The sequence below is a fragment of the Eupeodes corollae genome, chromosome 1 (genome assembly GCF_945859685.1).
Source record: "Eupeodes corollae chromosome 1, idEupCoro1.1, whole genome shotgun sequence".
Lineage (NCBI taxonomy): Eukaryota > Metazoa > Arthropoda > Insecta > Diptera > Syrphidae > Eupeodes > Eupeodes corollae.
Genome location: NC_079147.1, coordinates 71,965,544 through 71,983,855, shown reverse-complemented (window position 1 = coordinate 71,983,855; position 18,312 = coordinate 71,965,544). Strand labels below are relative to the sequence as shown.

Here is an 18,312-nt window from a genome sequence, read left to right as displayed (position 1 = left end):
GCTCAATGTGGTAATATTGTTGAAGTCACATCTGTAAAACTAATTGTGAAGTTATTAAATATATCCTGCCAAGAAACATGCTTGTTGCTGGAATACAGTTCCAGACTGTATACATCATCAATGAAGCCTGATACATTCAGTTATTCTTGCTTTTTCCATGTCTCCACGTGGTTCATGTAAGCCAAAAAATTTAAAGTTCGAAGTATTTTCAAACCAACTTTAAGTGACTGCTTTCTGTTAAGAGAGTTTTTGTATTTTAGGGTTCAGAAGAAAACAACTCAAACCCCCCCCCCCCCCCCATAAAAAGCGCAATATCATGCCGACTATTTTCAACAGCAATTACTATGAAAAATATTTTTTTTGCTTTTATTCCACATATAATTTATTTAACAGAATTATCTTAAAAGATTTACATGCATGGCTTATAAACCGTCTGCCAAAAATGCAAATTGTGTGAATTAAATAAATACGTTTAGAGAGAGTACATTTTATAAATTTCATTAAACAGTTAAAATATAAACCTAATATCAATGAAAAGAACAGTCGAAAACAAACATAAAAATATACTATATTAATTAAATACACAATTATTACGATTATAATAAATAATAATAATGCAATTATAAATAATAACGAAGGTATGTACAAAAAGTAATTTGAAGTGTTTCAATACACAAATTGGACTTTTAGTTTAGCTAAAAAAAAGCTTCTCATTACGCCGCATGTGTAAAAAGTTAATATACATGTGTCTATGAACGAACTTCCTCCATTTAAAATTGCAAAACATTCTTCAGTTGTAAAAAAAACTTTTATTAAAATATAGTCTTCGGATTTCCTGTATGATTGCACAAAACGCTAAGTAATGAGAAATATTTTTAGCCTGATTGAGGTTACATAGTGAACAATTTGGATTCAAATCATTTGCGAGTGTAAGGTCTAAAATTAAGCTCAAGCATTTCAACTCGAATTTTAAAGATAAGACTTATCTCTTTGGCAGTAAACTCGTTTCGAAAATAGTTATCATACCCGAGACATAAGTTGAGTTTAGAGTAAGCTGTTCTTGTAGCTCTTGTCTTGCTCTCTTGTTATTGATTTTAGAAACATTGTTTCAAATAAAATAGAAATAAGGTCGATACTTAGTGGGAACGGATAGTAATATTCTGATGCCAAATCAAACCAGTCTTTAAAAGGAAAGTATCTACCACGTAGAGCTATCAAAATAATCTTTTTCTGAATATTATTATTAGGTCTACTAATGACTTTAACAATATAGTCTACTTTACCTTTGAGGTTTAATTGGAGGCAGACTAGATTCAATGTAAATAGCGTAGTTTGGTGTATTTTCAGCGAGTCTGGAAATACGTTTGAAAAAGTACCGTTGGACTAATTCGATTACTTCCAATTCCTTGTATCCATAAACTTCATTAGGGTATAACAAAGAACTTTTGATAGTTGTCTCAAATACTTTAAATTTAGTCGACGCATCTATAGAGTAATTTTCGAAGAAGTTTGACCACATACCATTGATAGCTTATTTTGCTACCTTCACTTTGTCTTTTAAATTAACTCCAAGGTTTAGGTTATGTGTTATAGTAAATCCTAGGTATTTGTAATCAGTCACTACTTCTATGGTTGAGCCGTCAAGGTGCCAATTACGGTTAGTCCTATAACTGCGGTTTTGAGATCTAAAAACCATTATCTTTGACTTTGAAGTATTAATTTTTAGGTCCCAAGTATCGCAATATTGTTTTAATTTGTTAATCTGAAGCTGCAAATATAAAATTTCATTTTTCAATGAACTCAAAGTGTGAAAAATAGCACAATTTTTTGTAAGTTTAAGGTCAAAATATGATTTAAGCCAATTTACCTACTTTTCATATTATTAAGCGACCATAAGATAAGATATTACCTTTTCTCAAATTTTTAACTTTTCCTGAGGACTTTTAATTTTTTTTCTCAAACTTGGCTGTAGAATAAATGTTAAATCAACTTCATGTTTTAAGAAACAAGTCTACCTACAATTTTAAAGTTAGATTTAATATGACAATTTTACATCATTACTTTGTGTCACAATTGAATTTGTTGACCTTATATTAAATGTTTAACTTTACGACGAGAGAAGTGAGTGACGAAATTTCAAGATACATACTCAACACAGGATTAAAATTAATACGTTTATTAGGTAGACTTTAGATATTTTAACTTTTGTAAGTACACAAACTTATGAAGGTTGTTGTTTTAATAACAGATTGTATTTTGAGCAGTTCTCTATTTGCGAGACTATCGCTTTTGAAGCTGTCGTCTTATCTTTAAAAATATATTAATTTTACACCAATCCTCCAAGAATAATTCTTGTCATAAAAAGTACTTTCTTAAATTAGGCGTTCGGATTTGGCTCAACTCTGTCCCTTCTATCCCTGACAACATTACACGCACACAGGAATGGTAGAGAGTTGTAAGTCACTAGGCCCTAGTTCTCATCGAACTGTTTTTTCACCTTATTTATTTATTTAAGCGAAATTGTCACTTCAAAAAACCAAGAACAATTTGCAGTTTTTTATCTCCTTCTTATTTGGCTGGTGCAATTATTACCGAAATATAAGGTTTATGTCAATGCTTCACCTTCCATAAAGACTTAAAAGGTGCAATTCGTTGAGTTATTGAGAGTATATAGCTACAAATGTTCGAACTGATAGTGGTAAATTTCATGAAAAATATATGATACTGGACCGCAATCGTGGCAACCATTTTACTGACACATTTTTTCTAATGTTGATGAAGTACCTTCCTCCTTACGATTAGTGAATTCCTCAATAAACATCATAAGCTGATTTTTTTCCAAAATGAAACCGGTCAGGCGGTTACTGTGAATGTTGTTCGATAACACGAAACGATAACGAACTTTTTATCGCCATGTCGACAATATGTGTATTCAATAGAACGGTGCCACTTGCTTGCCCTTAAAACCTAATCACCCTTTATACATTTAAAGAAGCCAAAACTGTGTCCATACATTACCTAGCCTATCCTTTTACTGAAATAAAACCCTATGTTTGATACCAAACATTTTTCACTCTTCTAATATGGATGTTGTGTCAAAAACTTGCATTCGTTTAAAATATTGTCTTACTAAGGCAGGTGTGTTTATAACAATATTTTGAATAGAATCCTAAAAAAGTTTGATAATTAAATATGACATAATTACAACCGAATCTTTTAAATTGTTTGAATACCGCCGCAATGTTTTATGTCTCCCTTCGCGTTATCGGTTTTTTTTGTTAAGAAATATTCTGTGCTAGTTGCATTCCCACCATATTGCCGAAATACTTAAATTTCCAAAAATGGTCACCAGCACTTTCTGGTACATAAATATTTTTTTGTCAGCCGCACTCAAGGAATGTGTAATACTATACTTCATAAGTCGTCTATTTCCTTAACCTTCAAACAGTATTTTTAACGTTCGAAATAAAATAAGAATGACGAAGTCATTTAATATAAAAAAACCAATTAATGGCCAAAAGCCTACTTAAGCTTAAACTTCGAATACGGAAGACTCATTTATAAAAAAACCCTAACATCTTCCATATTGGTGAAATTCACCTTGTAAAATGTTGTAACTCTTGTCAATGACCTGACTCGCGCAATGTTTTTCCCTAAAACACTAAAGCCATACCACTTTATGCATAGAATATAGGGCTGAACAATATACATGTGTGAATATGAATATGTACCATAAATGTTCTGCACATAAGTGTGTGCGTGTTAAGCACCAGGCATTCAGAATTGTCAGGAACCACAAAATTACGTTTTGGTTTAGAGAATAGCTAATGCCCCAACATGTTTTGGTTATAATGGTTACCCTTACAACCAGCTACAGTTAACATAGCATCATGTGTTGATGTTGACAAAGATAATGATGTCACTTAACTGAGATCGTTGACAATATTTTCCACAAACATTATCCTGAACATTATTATTTCCTGTATTTAAGTTACATTAACCTGTTGATATCCGGTTTAAAGACAAAATTGAAAATTACTTTGCTAAAGCATTTATACACAAAATAAAAACACAGAATATTAAATGAAATAACGATGTCCCCAGCATTGCAGTTTTTTAAAACTTTTTCCCTTACAGGCTGAAACACCCTTGAAATATGAAAAAAAAAATAAACCTGATGGTCCTTGCAGTTTTATCCTTTTTTTAAATACCATTTTTTAACATCCTTTTTATATACAAACATAAATGTAATTACAAAAATGTGTGTATTGATTTTTTGATTTCAATTTATTTTCGCTTCAGGATACATGTAGAAAAACAGTGTTGGCTCTGTGATGAAAGAAATTATAAAAATCATTTTACAAGCAAAATTGTGAAGAAAATTAACGCAAGCATAAATAAAAATACAACAACAAAACAAACATATAAAGGAAAACAAAAAGGAAAAGAAAAACAGCAGAAAGTTTGGTGAAAAAGAAAGAAAAACAGATATTATAGAAGTGGAGGAAGAGACGAGGAACCTTTAACTGCTGCAACATGGATTGCCTTTGCAGACCATCAAGGATAATGCCTGTTAGGATAGTTCTTCTAGATGATACGGACTTTATTTATGAATTGAAGGTAAGTGAAAACTTTAAAAATATAATAATTTGATTTTTGCTTTTTTTTCTTTTGAAACTATGGATAGTTAAATAAGTTTAATGAAAATATTTTTCGAATAGTCTGTGTTTTTTTTGTTTAAATTTGTATTATATGCAAAATAAGTTGAGTAGTTGTGAGAGCTCGGAACTTTGGGATTTTTGTTTGCTTTGAAAGTTTTAATTTTATGTTATTTTTTGTGTTCCCGTAAAAACATTAGATTTGGAAAAGTTTTAACAAAACAGAAAAGATATTTTGCTTTGTAGAAACATGAGAGAGTAATCCATGGGGAAGTAAAATTTCTTTGTACTTGTACTTACAACGTATGAGTTAGCGTAACAGGGCTTTGTGTTACCTTAATTTTACTCAAATAAAGGAGTACTTTTAACGTATATAAGTTGGGAAAGGTATTTAAGTTCACCTATGTCAAGAAGTACAAAACAATTGAGTTCAACTCCAGTTCAAGAAAATTATGTAGTTCATACAAATTTCAAGGCGAAATCCTGTGGTGTGATGGTATGTGTGTTGGCCCATCATGTCAGATGTCTGGGTTTTATCCCTGCCTGTGTCACCTTAATTTTTTTCACGGCTACTGCCTCCTGCGAGAAATTGACAAATCCTCCAAGAGTGATAATCCTTGTTATAAAAAGTATTTACAAAATTTGAGGTTCGGATTCGGCATAAGAATTGTAGGTCATGTCTGAAATATCTTCAACACAGGAATCATTATTCCACCCGCATTCCAAAAAACTGACGCCATGACTTTGCCTGCAGATGGAACTATCCTCGCCTTCTTTGGAGCCGAATTTCTTTTAATGCACTTTTAACTTCCCATAGAAAGTTATTGTAATGAGTCCGATTTGTTAAATTGAAAATTTTGAGGTTTCTCGACGTTTCAAGGTCCCTAGAGTAGAAATAAAAGATTTTTAGAAAGATGTCTGTGCTTGCGTGTGTACGTACGTTCGTATGTTCGCGACGTTTTTTTCGTCGTCCATAGCTCAAGAACCAGAAGAGATATCGATTTCAAATAAATTTTGTTAAAAAGATAATAAGGCAAAAAGATGCAGTAAGGGCCCTCAAGAAAATTGCGTTTGTTGATTTTTTTTACCATAGCAGTTTGAAAAAAAGTTGAAAATTTTGGTAAACCCTAAATATCTTACGAACCAAAAACACTAATACTTGAATTAAATTTTATATGATATGTTGTAACTTGATATCAAAGATGTATATTTTAAAAAAAATCAATTTAACGGTTTTTTTGTCACGTCCAAAATTTTACGAATAAAATATGATTTCACCTCTAAAACAATTTTGTGCAACGAAAAATAATGTTTTTGACATCTGATAAAATTTTGAGAAATATCGAATTGACAGTTTTTTTTATAAAAAAAATAAAAATCTAAAAAAAACATTACTAAAAGTTGGTAAAAATTGAATATTGATTCAAATATCTATTCAAAAACTTAAAATTTAAGCTTCAAACACATTTTATCTTATAAGAAATATTGTTTTCAACATTCTGAAAATGTTGAGAAAAATCGAAGTGACAGTTTTTTTACAAAAAATAAAAACCTAAAAAAAAATTAATAAAAGTTTGTAAAAATTGATTTTCGTCTCAAATATCTTTTCAAAACTTTGAGATATTGGCTTTAGTTTACTTTTATCGTTCAAAAAATATTGTTGTCAACATTCTGTTAAAGTTCGAAAAAAATCAAATCGCCAGTTTTTTTACAAAAACTTAAAAACCGAACAAAAATTTAACACAAGTTGGTAAAAAATGATTTTCGACTCAAATATCTAAAACAAGTTACAAAGAAACTATTTCTTTAAACTTCTATCAAGCTAAATACAGGGTTTTTTAACAGGGACGCTACAAAATTAGAGCCAAAGGGACAGCCAACTATGCCATATTTCTTATTGATCTTTGAAAATTCTCTTTAGTAAAGTTTTCCATTTCATGATGAAAAGATATACGAGCCAAGAACGAGTCAAAATTATTAAAATTTACTACCGAAATTCGTAGTTAGTCACCTCAACGTTAAGAGCGCTACGTCCAATTTATTGTCGTCATAATCGTCCTAGCAGACCAACAATTGAAGGTCTAGGGGAAAAAACTGAATCTACATCAGGCACAGTAAAAAATGTTCCCGTGCCAGTGAGATAAAAAAGTGCCCGAAGTTTCAACAATATTGCTGAAACTGAGGCTGCAGTTGCGGAAATCCCAAATGTGTCTCACATATCGTTCTTAAGCGTTGGGCATCTCTGTGACGTCGTTGTTGCGAATTTTGCGAAAAGATATTGGTGTACACCCTTACAAGATTAAATTGACCAACAGAATTATTCAGATTTTCATCGAAAAATCATCTTAAGCAATGAGACTCATTTCTGGCTGAATAGCTTCGTCAATAAATAAAATATGTGGTATTCGTCAGGCAGCAATTCACAAGTACTGCAAAAGTCATTCCGAAAAAAATTTAAACTTCATGTGGTTTATGGGCTGGTGGCGTTATTGGGCCGTACTTCTTCCATTACGATTAAGACCGGCACCGTACTGTGAATGAGGATCGCTACCGTTCAATGACAAGGATAACCGAATATTTTTGGCCCTAATTGGAAGATATGGACTTGGGGCATATAGCTCCAACATGACGGAGCCACATAGCGAATGTCAAAATCAATTTATTGGAAACCAAGTTTGTAAAACGTATTATATAATGAAATCATCCAGTCTTTTGCAGCCTCGGTGGTGCGATTTGATGGTTTTAGACTTTTCCTATGTAGCTACAAGTCAAATTAAATGTCTATCCCAACAAGCCAGCGACGATTGATGAACTTCGTACGAATATCGAACGTGAAATTGCAGCAGTATCGGCCGATTTATGTTTGAAAACCGCCGAAAATTTTGTTCAGCGTCTGGACTTCTGGAAGCGTGCCCATGGTGGCCATGCAAAAGAAATCGAGTTCGATACATAATGGTATCAAATGTACTTTCACAAGAATAAACAATCTTATTGATATCCGAAACCATTTTTGTTTTATTTAAAAACAAAGCTTTTGCCCTCTTATTGAAAACCCGATACTTTAACGAGTTCTGAAATAAAGTTTTTCCGTTTATTTGTTCCTAAACTAATAATTTCTTTGCCAATGTTATGCAGTGAATGTTTTGTTCTTCTTTTTTTCCAAAGTTATAAAAAAAGTGATACCCGATTTAAAGACTTAAAACTTTTATCCTTGTTGATTTTAGTGCTCCTGAGACTAAACGAAAGTAATTGTTAATAGCAGTGTCGATTTCCTTGTAATTTTTTAATGTTGTCCACATGTCAATAGTCCATGTTGTAAGGTATTTTCAACGATTGTTTTAGTTAGTTTAGTTCTAAGGGCTATTTCAAGATGAGGTCCTTTTTCTCGGAGCATATCTTTTTAAGCAGTTTGTAACGCTTTTTTAATTGAAAAATTACGATTTTGACCTACATATTTCATTTTAAATTGGATGTTTAACCCTTTTGAAGCTGAGATTCAAGTTTCACAAATATTTAATGGCAGTGGATTAAAATTTCTTTTTCTGCACAGGTCTAATGTATCTACTTTCGAATGTGTAATTATGGCCCTTTTTTCTTCGGAGCATTTGTGAATATCCCTATCTGCATTTTCCAAAAAAGATTTCATCTGCATTGGTTCGCCAGATGCTACTGATGGATGAACAAAGTCAAGTCGAACTTCAATCTGCGTGAGTTTCACTATAAGCGAATCAATAAAGGTGTTATAAATTGCAACCAAGAGAGACGATTCTTGAAGAGTTCCATTTTTAGGTTGAAAGATTGTGGATTTATAACCATCCATATTTGCTCAGAAAGTTCTTGAGTCAATAATTGGAATTATCTGAAAAGGGATTCCCCACTGTGACATCTCTTTTAGGACCGAAATCATAAAGTATCTCGATCAAAAAGCTTTTTGTTGATCCGATGACATAACAAAACTATGTTAGGTTTTTGAAACTGTGAGTTTATGCTCGAGCAAGTGAACAAGTTAAGAAGTGAACAAGTGTTTCATTTTTGAAAGCTTGTTGTCCGAATGTCCTTTTCTTCTGCAAACCAACTTTTATGTCTTGCCATATTTTCTTAAAAAATTTTAGAGAGTATGGGAAACAGTGAAATAGGCCGGTACTCATCAGAGCTGTGACTATTTTAGGTGCTTTTAAGAATTGGTTTGAAATTAGACCTTTTCCAGTCTTGTGGAAAAACACTAGTCATTAAAATGTTGTCATATAGGGAACAGAGTCTGTCTTTTAATTTAAATTTAATCTTGTCTTCACATAGAGTTATGCCTTTTACAGTTCTAAGAGTGATACCATGTATTAGACGAAAAATCTGTTCAGTAAGGATTTCGCATTGATTTTCGTTTGTTTGAAATTCGTTTACATTGAACAGAACATTGACAGAAACAGGATAAGTTGAGTTATCGCTGATTTGTTTCATTGGGCTCCGTCAATTTTTTTCGAAAAGTTTTATATTCAAATCTTTAAGCATACTAATAGATTGTATTACAAAATTATTGATCTTACTATTAAAAAAGATTTTCTTTGTCTAAGGACCTATACAAAGTTTACAGCCTTAAAACGGAAATTTTCAACTAAAAATCTTAAAAACTTTTAATGTTCACTTGGAATTTTTGTTCCCTTTTTTTTATTTTTTAATATTGACTATCTCAGTTTCCGTACAAATTTTAACTGATATGCAAATTATTCCAAATTTTGAAAAACTTCAAAATCATGTTACAAAATCTTTGAATGTAAAATTTTGCTGAAGTGTTTAACGATAACATTTTCCGTGTTTAAGAAATCCGTCTTAAATTTTTACAAAAAGGAGCACTACGCAACCACTCACCCATATTAAAACCCACAATCACCATAAATCTTATATTATTTTCCTCAAAAAAACCGCTATCATAAGTATTCCACAGTCGAGTCTTATACCCCCCAGAAAAATAATCATCAGTGTTATCCAATTAATTCAACATAAAAGAAAACCAAATAATTTTTCAAAAAAACTTAACTACCCTTCACAATGTTGCAACTTCCAAACATGTTCATATCTCTCAAAAAACAAACTAAAACAACATCCACCGTCATAATATTGTCGGTCACTTAAAAAAGACTCAAGTTAAATGCATAAGGCACTCTCACCGAATTCAATTTTAGTGTATTCATCATTTCTAGTCCAAAGCTGAGCTCAGGGCAATCACCACATCAGGCAATGCACAGAACTGCCACTTTTGGCTGAAATATCAATTTACCATAAATAAACCCACGCAAATTATGGCAGCATATTAAATTATCAACCGCGTGCAATCAAAATGCAAAACATATTTACACAGTTAGTATTTCTGACGCTGCTGGTTGTTGCTGCTGCAGCTGCCATCATATCGGAGCGTCGTTCGCTCGTCGTTGTACCACCTCCTCTATCGCTCCAGCAATGGTATTTTTAATGCCAGTTTTGACAAAGTTTAGTCTCCACAGCGGCGTCAGCGGGAGTCATAAACGCGGTGCATTCGCAAACGGTTTGTCACTCTATTAAATGCTTTTGTGTTCAGCGCTCAAATTCCCGAGAGATATCCTAAATTTCCCTATCCCCGGTTCTGGGTCCGCACGTCGTCGTCGTTGTCGCTCTTTTATATGGAGCGTGTGACAGGTGAAAATATAGCTGGTCTTGATGGCATATCTCTAGCGGTGGGTGTGGATGCAGCTGTCATCTATGCTTCAAAATCTATTCACTGTCTATAGGGAGCTATCCGTACGAGTATAATATAAATGTCAGCGTCACTCCGAGTTCTGGTTTTAACGATTGCCCGCACTCCTCTCTTTCTCCGGGTATATTCCGTCATCAGGGTAATCGTATCAATTAGTGCAAAATTCAATGCGTCAAGCACTTTGATCTCAAACCCTCTCTTTATCAGAATATATGCTATACAAAAATATATAAGTACGATGATGAAAATGATATCACAAACTGTCAGCACTCTCAAATGATACATAATATGTGAGAAAGGGCTGCGCTAGCTGTTGTAGCCTAGCATCATCATCATCATCATCATAGCATAGAGACAGATGTTAAACTATTCCTCCTTTTGGATCTGGCTTGATTTAGCTTTATAATGGATGTCGACATTATTATTAAAAGCCATAGGTTGAGGCTGACTCTATCCTGTATGGTGTGCAGTGCAGTGCATGCATATATCTGCGATAAATAACTTCCGCTCGTGGACCCCATGGTGCCACATGAGTGAGGGTCGAGCGAGACAAGGTTTTGCATATTAAATAAACACAGAATCAACTGCATCTAGAGTCTCTAGATTCCGCTCTACACCGCTCCCGCCACGTGAGTCGCCGTATGATATAATGCGAGCAAAGCAATCTATTACTCTGACATATCACATCACCAAAGCAGTGAAAGAGATTTTTCCACAGGGATGTATTTGTTTTGATCAGGAATAAAAAGCAATCTATTTAATGGGCTTTAGTTTTCCTACAACGTCGTGACTACACGGTAGAAAAGTCAACTTTTCAACGGACGTCAATTTGTCATACAACATCTGCTGCTTCTAAGACGAACATTAGAATTGATTAATTTCTAAAGCATGGGACTTTGGGATTAAGAGATTAAGAAAGTTCGGATTGAGAGGGAATGAAACGAGAATGAAACAGAGATAACGTTAAGCTTGACGCACAAACTCATGTTTGACATATTTTTGAATAAAACAGTGAAACTAGGTCGTTCAAGATTGAAATCAACTAACAAGCTTAAGTTGTTTAATGTACAAGTGCAAGTAACAATAAAAAATAGAAAAAGGACATTTGTGTGAGTCTTGTACGTCAACGCAAGACATGTGCTTTTTGACGCATGTATAACATTTTTGACGTAAAAAAGACACAATTACTTTGATCATGCGTCAAAGTGGATTATATTTATACCATTTCTGAAATGTAGAATTTTTTTGACTCTAAATTGATTATAGGTCCCGAGTTTTCATAAAAATATATTTTGACGTATCTGACGTACGTATTTTTGTTTCGATTCTTTTAAAAATATAAAGTCCAGCCGTGTTTCTATTTGTATTTATATACAACTCCTCTAATGACAGGGACAACTCTCCGACCAGTCTCCGGTTTTGTCCTTTCAAACATAGACCAATACCTATAGCCGACACCAGACCAGCCCAGCCCAGCCCAGCTCAACCCAACCCAGTTCAGTCCAGAGTGCATCTCTCGCTGTTTCCTATCCTGGATGAATGGTAAAATTGTTTTAGTAAATTCTGTTGAAAAGGGTAATGGCTCCGGTGATGAGAAATGATTTAAACTGCATCCGGTTGAATAAGTTTGTGTTTGTTATGTGCGTTAGATGGGTATGGCATATGAAATGCACGTCCTCGTTTATATAGGTACCCTTATGCACCTGTTTCTATGTTTCAATGTTGTTTTGAATTGAAAAAGTTTGAAAAAAAGGGTTTTGAAACATTAGATATATGAAAAAGAGTGTTAAAGCAGCAATTTGTGTTTTTTTGAAATATTAATGATGTGTTATTTAAAATAAAAATAAAAAAAAAGATAGATCCCGCGGGAAATGTTGAAACATTCAAAAGAACTTCCATAAACTGTTTTACCATTTTGTTTCTATAAATTCCTATTTGAAAACAATTTAATAATGAAATAGATTGTGGTTAGATTAGCGGTTGGGCTTAAAATTTTATAGAGTTTTGCTCTTTTTTTCAAATTTGTATGAAGCATTAAAGCCGCATATAATATCCTGAAACTATATGAATTGTTGATTAAGATCTAAAAATGTTAAAATTAAAAATGGGATTTAATGGAGGGTATGATTAATTTTGTCCTTTGACGATAGGATTTTAGGATAAAAGGATTCATGGAGCTTTTTGTTCAAGTTTTTTTGTTTTGATAAAATGGATGAATTAATTATTTAACTATGCGGGTAAATGTTTTATGAAAGACTTCAATTCAAAACTAAATATTGTTTTATTTTGCCTTTGAGGAAAAAGTAGTAAATAAACATAATTTTGAAATTAAAAGATAATTAGTTTTATAAAATAACTATCTGGTTTACCATGCTTCACCCGCGAGTTATGCAACTATTTAATATACAAAAAAATGAGGATGAAAAACGTACTATTTTCTTATATATTAAGGGACTTCAATGCATAATAATGTTTTAGCTGAATCGTCTCGACTGTTTCAGCTCTATCATGAGTATTTTGTTCAATGTAATAAACACGCTGACCATTTTCTAAGTGTACAGCTAGTTCAAAAACTGACGGAAAACGTTCGTGGATAGAAAAACCAAATATGCGCCAAACAGAATCGGATGAACTAATATATCTGCCATTTTGGAAATTTTGAATTTGATTCAACTGAAAATGTTGCTTGATCGGATATTTATTGATATAACTGCAAATGTATTGGATAGCTTCAGAGTTCTATGTTTATGTGGCACTCGAATATACGGGATAATACTGCATTATGTGGTACAATTCAACGATTATCAATAAGAATAACAAGTCCACCTTTTATCTTCAGTGGGCACATTTATCCGCCATCGGCCGGTGATCGACGCCGATATTTTTCGGAAAGCTGTCATTTCCTGATTAAGTGCCTTTCAAAAAGTTTTTTGGAAATGCCTTAGTACATTTTTCATCTTTCATATATGGTGCTTTAGGATTTATTCTACCGAAGGCCCATAAATCATAATTTTTCGAACGATATTGTATAAAATAGGATATTCTTGTTGATCAGGTAACTCAGCAAAAATAAAAGTATCAATATCGTTGGTCCGTAGTTTATCTTGGAGCCAAACTAAAAGATGAACATGAAGCAAGCCTCTTTTTTGCCACTCAATTGTGTACATATACGAGCACCTTGTTTCACTAAATATTTTACCTTTGGTTATTAAATCTCAGTTTTTTTAACTTTTAAAAACTCGTGAAATAATATCATGTCGATTTGTCGCTTGTTGATTTAAAAATAAAGATGATTTAATTTCTAGAGATTGGGGATTGCAAGTCATTGTGTTATGTCCAAAAATTTTGTTTACGGTTACGAGGGCCACCGTTGAATGAAGCTGATAAAATAACTCTTTCCCATTTCTGCACGATTAGCTCAGCTTCAATTGCATCGTGAAGAATATTGTAGTTTTCGGCTAGTATTTAGTTTGACTTGCTCTTAAAATATGAAACCGCTCAGATTCAATTTTAGCATAAATATCGCCAATATGCTGACTGAATAATTTCCCGAAACGAAGTAAAATATTATTTGAATTTTCTCTGACTTGAAGATTGTAAGAGTAAAAATCCATTGCTGAAATATTTTTTTTTGAGGAACTCTTGTTGTTGAATGAACTTATATGCTGAGCCAGAAAGAATTTTAGCTTCAATCATGCTCCTCTGTATAGATTACTATCGGTAATCTAGTACCATTGCATTATTTCGGTGCATTTAAATTCCTCATAAGTATAATTGGAGCCGTAATTTTCAAGTCCAGTTTATGCGGAGGAAGTCCTGATGTATTCAAAGAAATCAAAAATTCAATTGGAATATCAATATCATTATCAATAGAAAGATAAGTATGTTGATGTGCCTGAAACATTGAAAGAATTGTATTATTTATGCTTGTTTTCTCTGAAATTTGGGCGACTTGCGGGTAATCATACGTTTTGTCCAGTGGCTAGTTGCAAATGTTGGTTCTATTACTACTTCACTATTATATTCAAAAAAGTTCTTGAAAATTGTGCTGCATTATTATCACCACCCAAACGACGACGATTTATTTCAAGCTTTTATTTCATCACTTTTTGTACCTCTTGGCACAAATGGCAATGTTTGCAAAAATTACCAGCAAACAGTATCACAACACCTCCCATCGGACGTTCATCATCTCTAAAATCTCTAAGTGTACGATCCAGCGTTTCAGACCCACCTTTATTAACTTCCCATAGGAAGTTATTGTAATGGGTCCGATTTGTCAAATTGAAAATTTTGACATTTCTCGACGTTTCAAGGTCCCTAGAGTCGAAATAAAAGATTTTTAGAAAGATGTCTGTGCGTGCGTGTGTACGTACGTTTGTACGTCCGTACGTCCGTACGTCCGTACGTTCGCGACGTTTTTTTCGTCGTCCATAGCTCAAGAACCAGAGGAGATATCGACTTCAAATAAATTTTGTTATACAGATAATAAGGCAGAAAGATGCAGAAAGGGCTCTCAAGAAAATTGCGTGGGTGGTTTTTTTACTATAGCAGTTTGAAAAAAAGGTGAAAATTTTGGTTAACCCTAAATATCTTACGAACCAAAAACGCTAGAGACTTGAATTAAATTTTATATAATAGATTGTAACGTGATACCAAACAGGTATATTTTTTGAAAAAAATCAATATAACGGTTTTTTTTTTAAATCAATAAAACTGAAAAAAAAAAATTTGTCACCTCCAAAATTTTACGACTGAAATATGATTTTATCTCTAAAACAATTTTGTGCAACGAACAATAATGTTTTTGACATCTGATAAAATTTTGAGAAAAATCTAATTGACAGTTTTTTTATAAAAAATAAAAATCTAAAAAAAAACATTACTCAAAGTTCGTAAAAATTGAATATCGATTCAAATATCTTTTCAAAAACTTGAAATTAAGGCTTCAATTTTATTTTATCTTATAAGAAATATTGTTTTCAACATTCTGAAAAATTTTGAGAAAAATCGAATTGACAGTTTTTTTTACAAAAAATAAAAACCTAAAAAAAAATTTATAAAAGTTGGTAAAAATTGATTTTCGACTCAAATATCTTTTCAAAACTTTGAGATATTGGCTTTAATTTACTTTTATCTTTCAAAAAATCTTGTTGTCAACATACAATTAAAGTTTGAAAAAAATCGAATTGACAGTTTTTTTTACAAAAAATAAAAACCTTAACAAAAAATTTATAAAAGTTGGTAAAAATTGATTTTCGACTCAAATATCTTTTCAAAACTTTGAGATATTGGCTTTTATTTACTTTAATCCTGCAAAAAATCTTGTTGTCAACATTCAGTTAAAGTTTGAAAAAAATCGAATGGACAGTTTTTTTACATAAAATAAAAACCTAAAAAAAAAATTTATAAAAGTTGGTAAAAATTGATTTTCGACTCAAATATCTTTTCAAAACTTTGAGATATTGGCTTTTATTTACTTTTATCTTTCAAAAAATCTTGTTGTCAACATTCAGTTAAAGTTTGAAAAAAATCGAATAGACAGTTTTCTTACAAAAAATAAAAACCTAAAAAAAAATTATAAAAGTTGGTAAAAATTGATTTTCGACTCAAATATCTTTTTAAAACTTTGAGATATTGGCTTTAATTTACTTTTATCTTTCAAAAAATCTTCCTGTCAACATTCACTTAAAGTTTGAAAAAAATCGAATTGACAGTTTTTTTACAAAAAATAAAAACCTAAAAAAAATGTATAAAAGTTGGTAAAAATTGATTTTCGACTCAAATATCTCTTTAAAAATTTTAAGTATTGGCTTTAAATTAATTTTATCTCATAAGAAATATTGTTGGTAAAATTTTTAAAAAAATCGAATGGACAGTTTTTTTTACAAAAAATAAAACTCTAAAATAAAAACAATACTAAAACTTCGTAAAAATTTACTTTCGACTCAAATAGCTTTTCAAAACTTAAAAATATTGGCTTGAAACTTATTTTATTTCACAGAAAATATTGTTTTCGATATTCAGTAATTTTTATATAAAAATCCAACAGTCCGTTTTTTCATATAAAAAATAAAATCTACAAAAAGAGTACGCAAATTTGGTAAAAATTGATACGAGTACATAAAGACAAACTTTTAAGCAAGACAAATCGACAGACGGGATGGGAAGTTATCAGTGTGGGTCGCATCCCAGCCTCTTTTTTACCATAGTAACCGTCTTCACCAAGGCTTAATATAAAAGGGTACTGCAGTGCATCGTAAGACCGGTATATTTCACTTACACGTTTTAGAGTGTTATCTCGTGCTCGCAAAACGATATCCCTTTTTTTAAATTCTTGCCTAATAATTAATACGGCTACATCATTAACTTGAGGTGCATTATAACGACTTCTGTGTTCTGTATGTGGGGCACGGTCCGTTCTGCTTCAAAAGCACTCTTGAAGCTTCGCACGTAAGGATTGTGACAATGTAACAAATATTTCAAGTCGTATAATAATTCTCTGTAAGTATTTGGGGCTATCGACGTTCATTTTTGTACTTCGCTCACCGAATCACCCTTGAAATATATTTGCAAAAATTTCGGTTCGGCAGGGTTGTTTGGTAAAAGAGATCCAGATAAACGATAGACTTAACCTTACATTTTAAATGAAGGTGTACAATCTCCAGGTCTGATTTCATTGGCAACGAATGACTTCATTTAGACAGCAGAATTGTAAACACGAATCATATCAAGAAAATGTTTAGAATTTCGATGATAATGATTCAAAAGACTTTTTAATAGTTCCGGTGGATCAGAAATTTCTGCCAATAGAACGTTTCCTCCTGGAAAGCAGAGACCTGGTGGTTCCTTAGGCTATTTAAATGCACGACAAGAATTGCACTTGGTATTCAACTTTCCTATCGAAATGTGAGATCAGTGAGTCAGTGGTATTTGCATTTTATATTTATAGATAATAAATTATTGACTAACAATATCCGTGATATAATCTTTCATTTAGAAAAAAAAAAACTGCATGACAATTGGATAAGAAGTTTCGAAGTCAAAACGTAACAAAAATTTACTCTTTTGCTTGATTTCAGTTTTGTATGTATGGATTTTTGTACTTTTCCGGCCCTAAGAAAATATCAATAAATATTAAAATTTTATGGGAAAATGGAGTTGAAAAGTAAGCGAAGGAAAAAAAAAATATCTCGAGAACTTATAAATTCATCAGTTAAAGCTGGAAGTTTTTTGTTTTTGGTTTTAAATTTCACTCGTCATATAAATGTCAAGAGTTAAAATTTAAAACCTATTATTAACACCCCCACATTCAAGAAACCAAATAAATTTAAATTAAAAAAAACTAAGGCAAGTTTATAATGAATTATGAAAAGATTTTGATAGAGATCGCATGTCGCTCGAAGTAACGAATGAAGAATAGAATTAGAAGTCTATTGTCTTTTTTGAGATAAAATAAATCTAATGTACACGACCGACCGACGCGACAGGTTCCCACGAACTTGTTATGGTTATAATTCAAGGCTTTTCTGTCTAGCTAGGCTTTTGGAGGCTTTAATTTATTTTATATTGATGTATACAATTGAATATTTATATCGTAAATTATTATGTGAAATTGTAATAAAATAAAAACTTCTGAAAAAAAAACTGATTTATTTTATGAAACAATTATAATTTTATTGATATTATTAAAATAATGCCTGTTATGCACGAATGATTCTTTTTTTACCACCTTTAAATGATTTTGTAAGCTTTAAGTATGGAACAATTTGATTAGCAGTCGACAGTCCTAAAAAGAGTGAGAAATTGAGAATAGGCTCGATATTTTGTAGATCTTAATCGGAATGATTTTGACAATACCCATGTCAACCCGATGAACTAAACAGACAATACTTATTATTTATAAGAGTATTCAATTTCAAGCCTTAC

At 31.9% G+C, this 18,312-nt stretch overlaps 1 protein-coding gene across 5 annotated transcripts in view; it reads left to right on the top strand.

Annotated features, from left to right (window-relative positions):
* The window catches only part of LOC129953938 (band 4.1-like protein 4), a 399,888-nt gene that overhangs the window by 196,426 nt on the left and 185,150 nt on the right, over nt 1-18,312 (top strand). For all 5 annotated transcript variants that reach the window (XM_056067492.1, XM_056067491.1, XM_056067490.1 and 2 more), the window contains one exon: nt 4,303-4,620. In XM_056067492.1, the coding sequence (XP_055923467.1) occupies nt 4,537-4,620 (84 nt within the window). In that variant the 5' untranslated portion in view covers nt 4,303-4,536. The remainder of the gene's footprint in view (nt 1-4,302; nt 4,621-18,312) is intronic.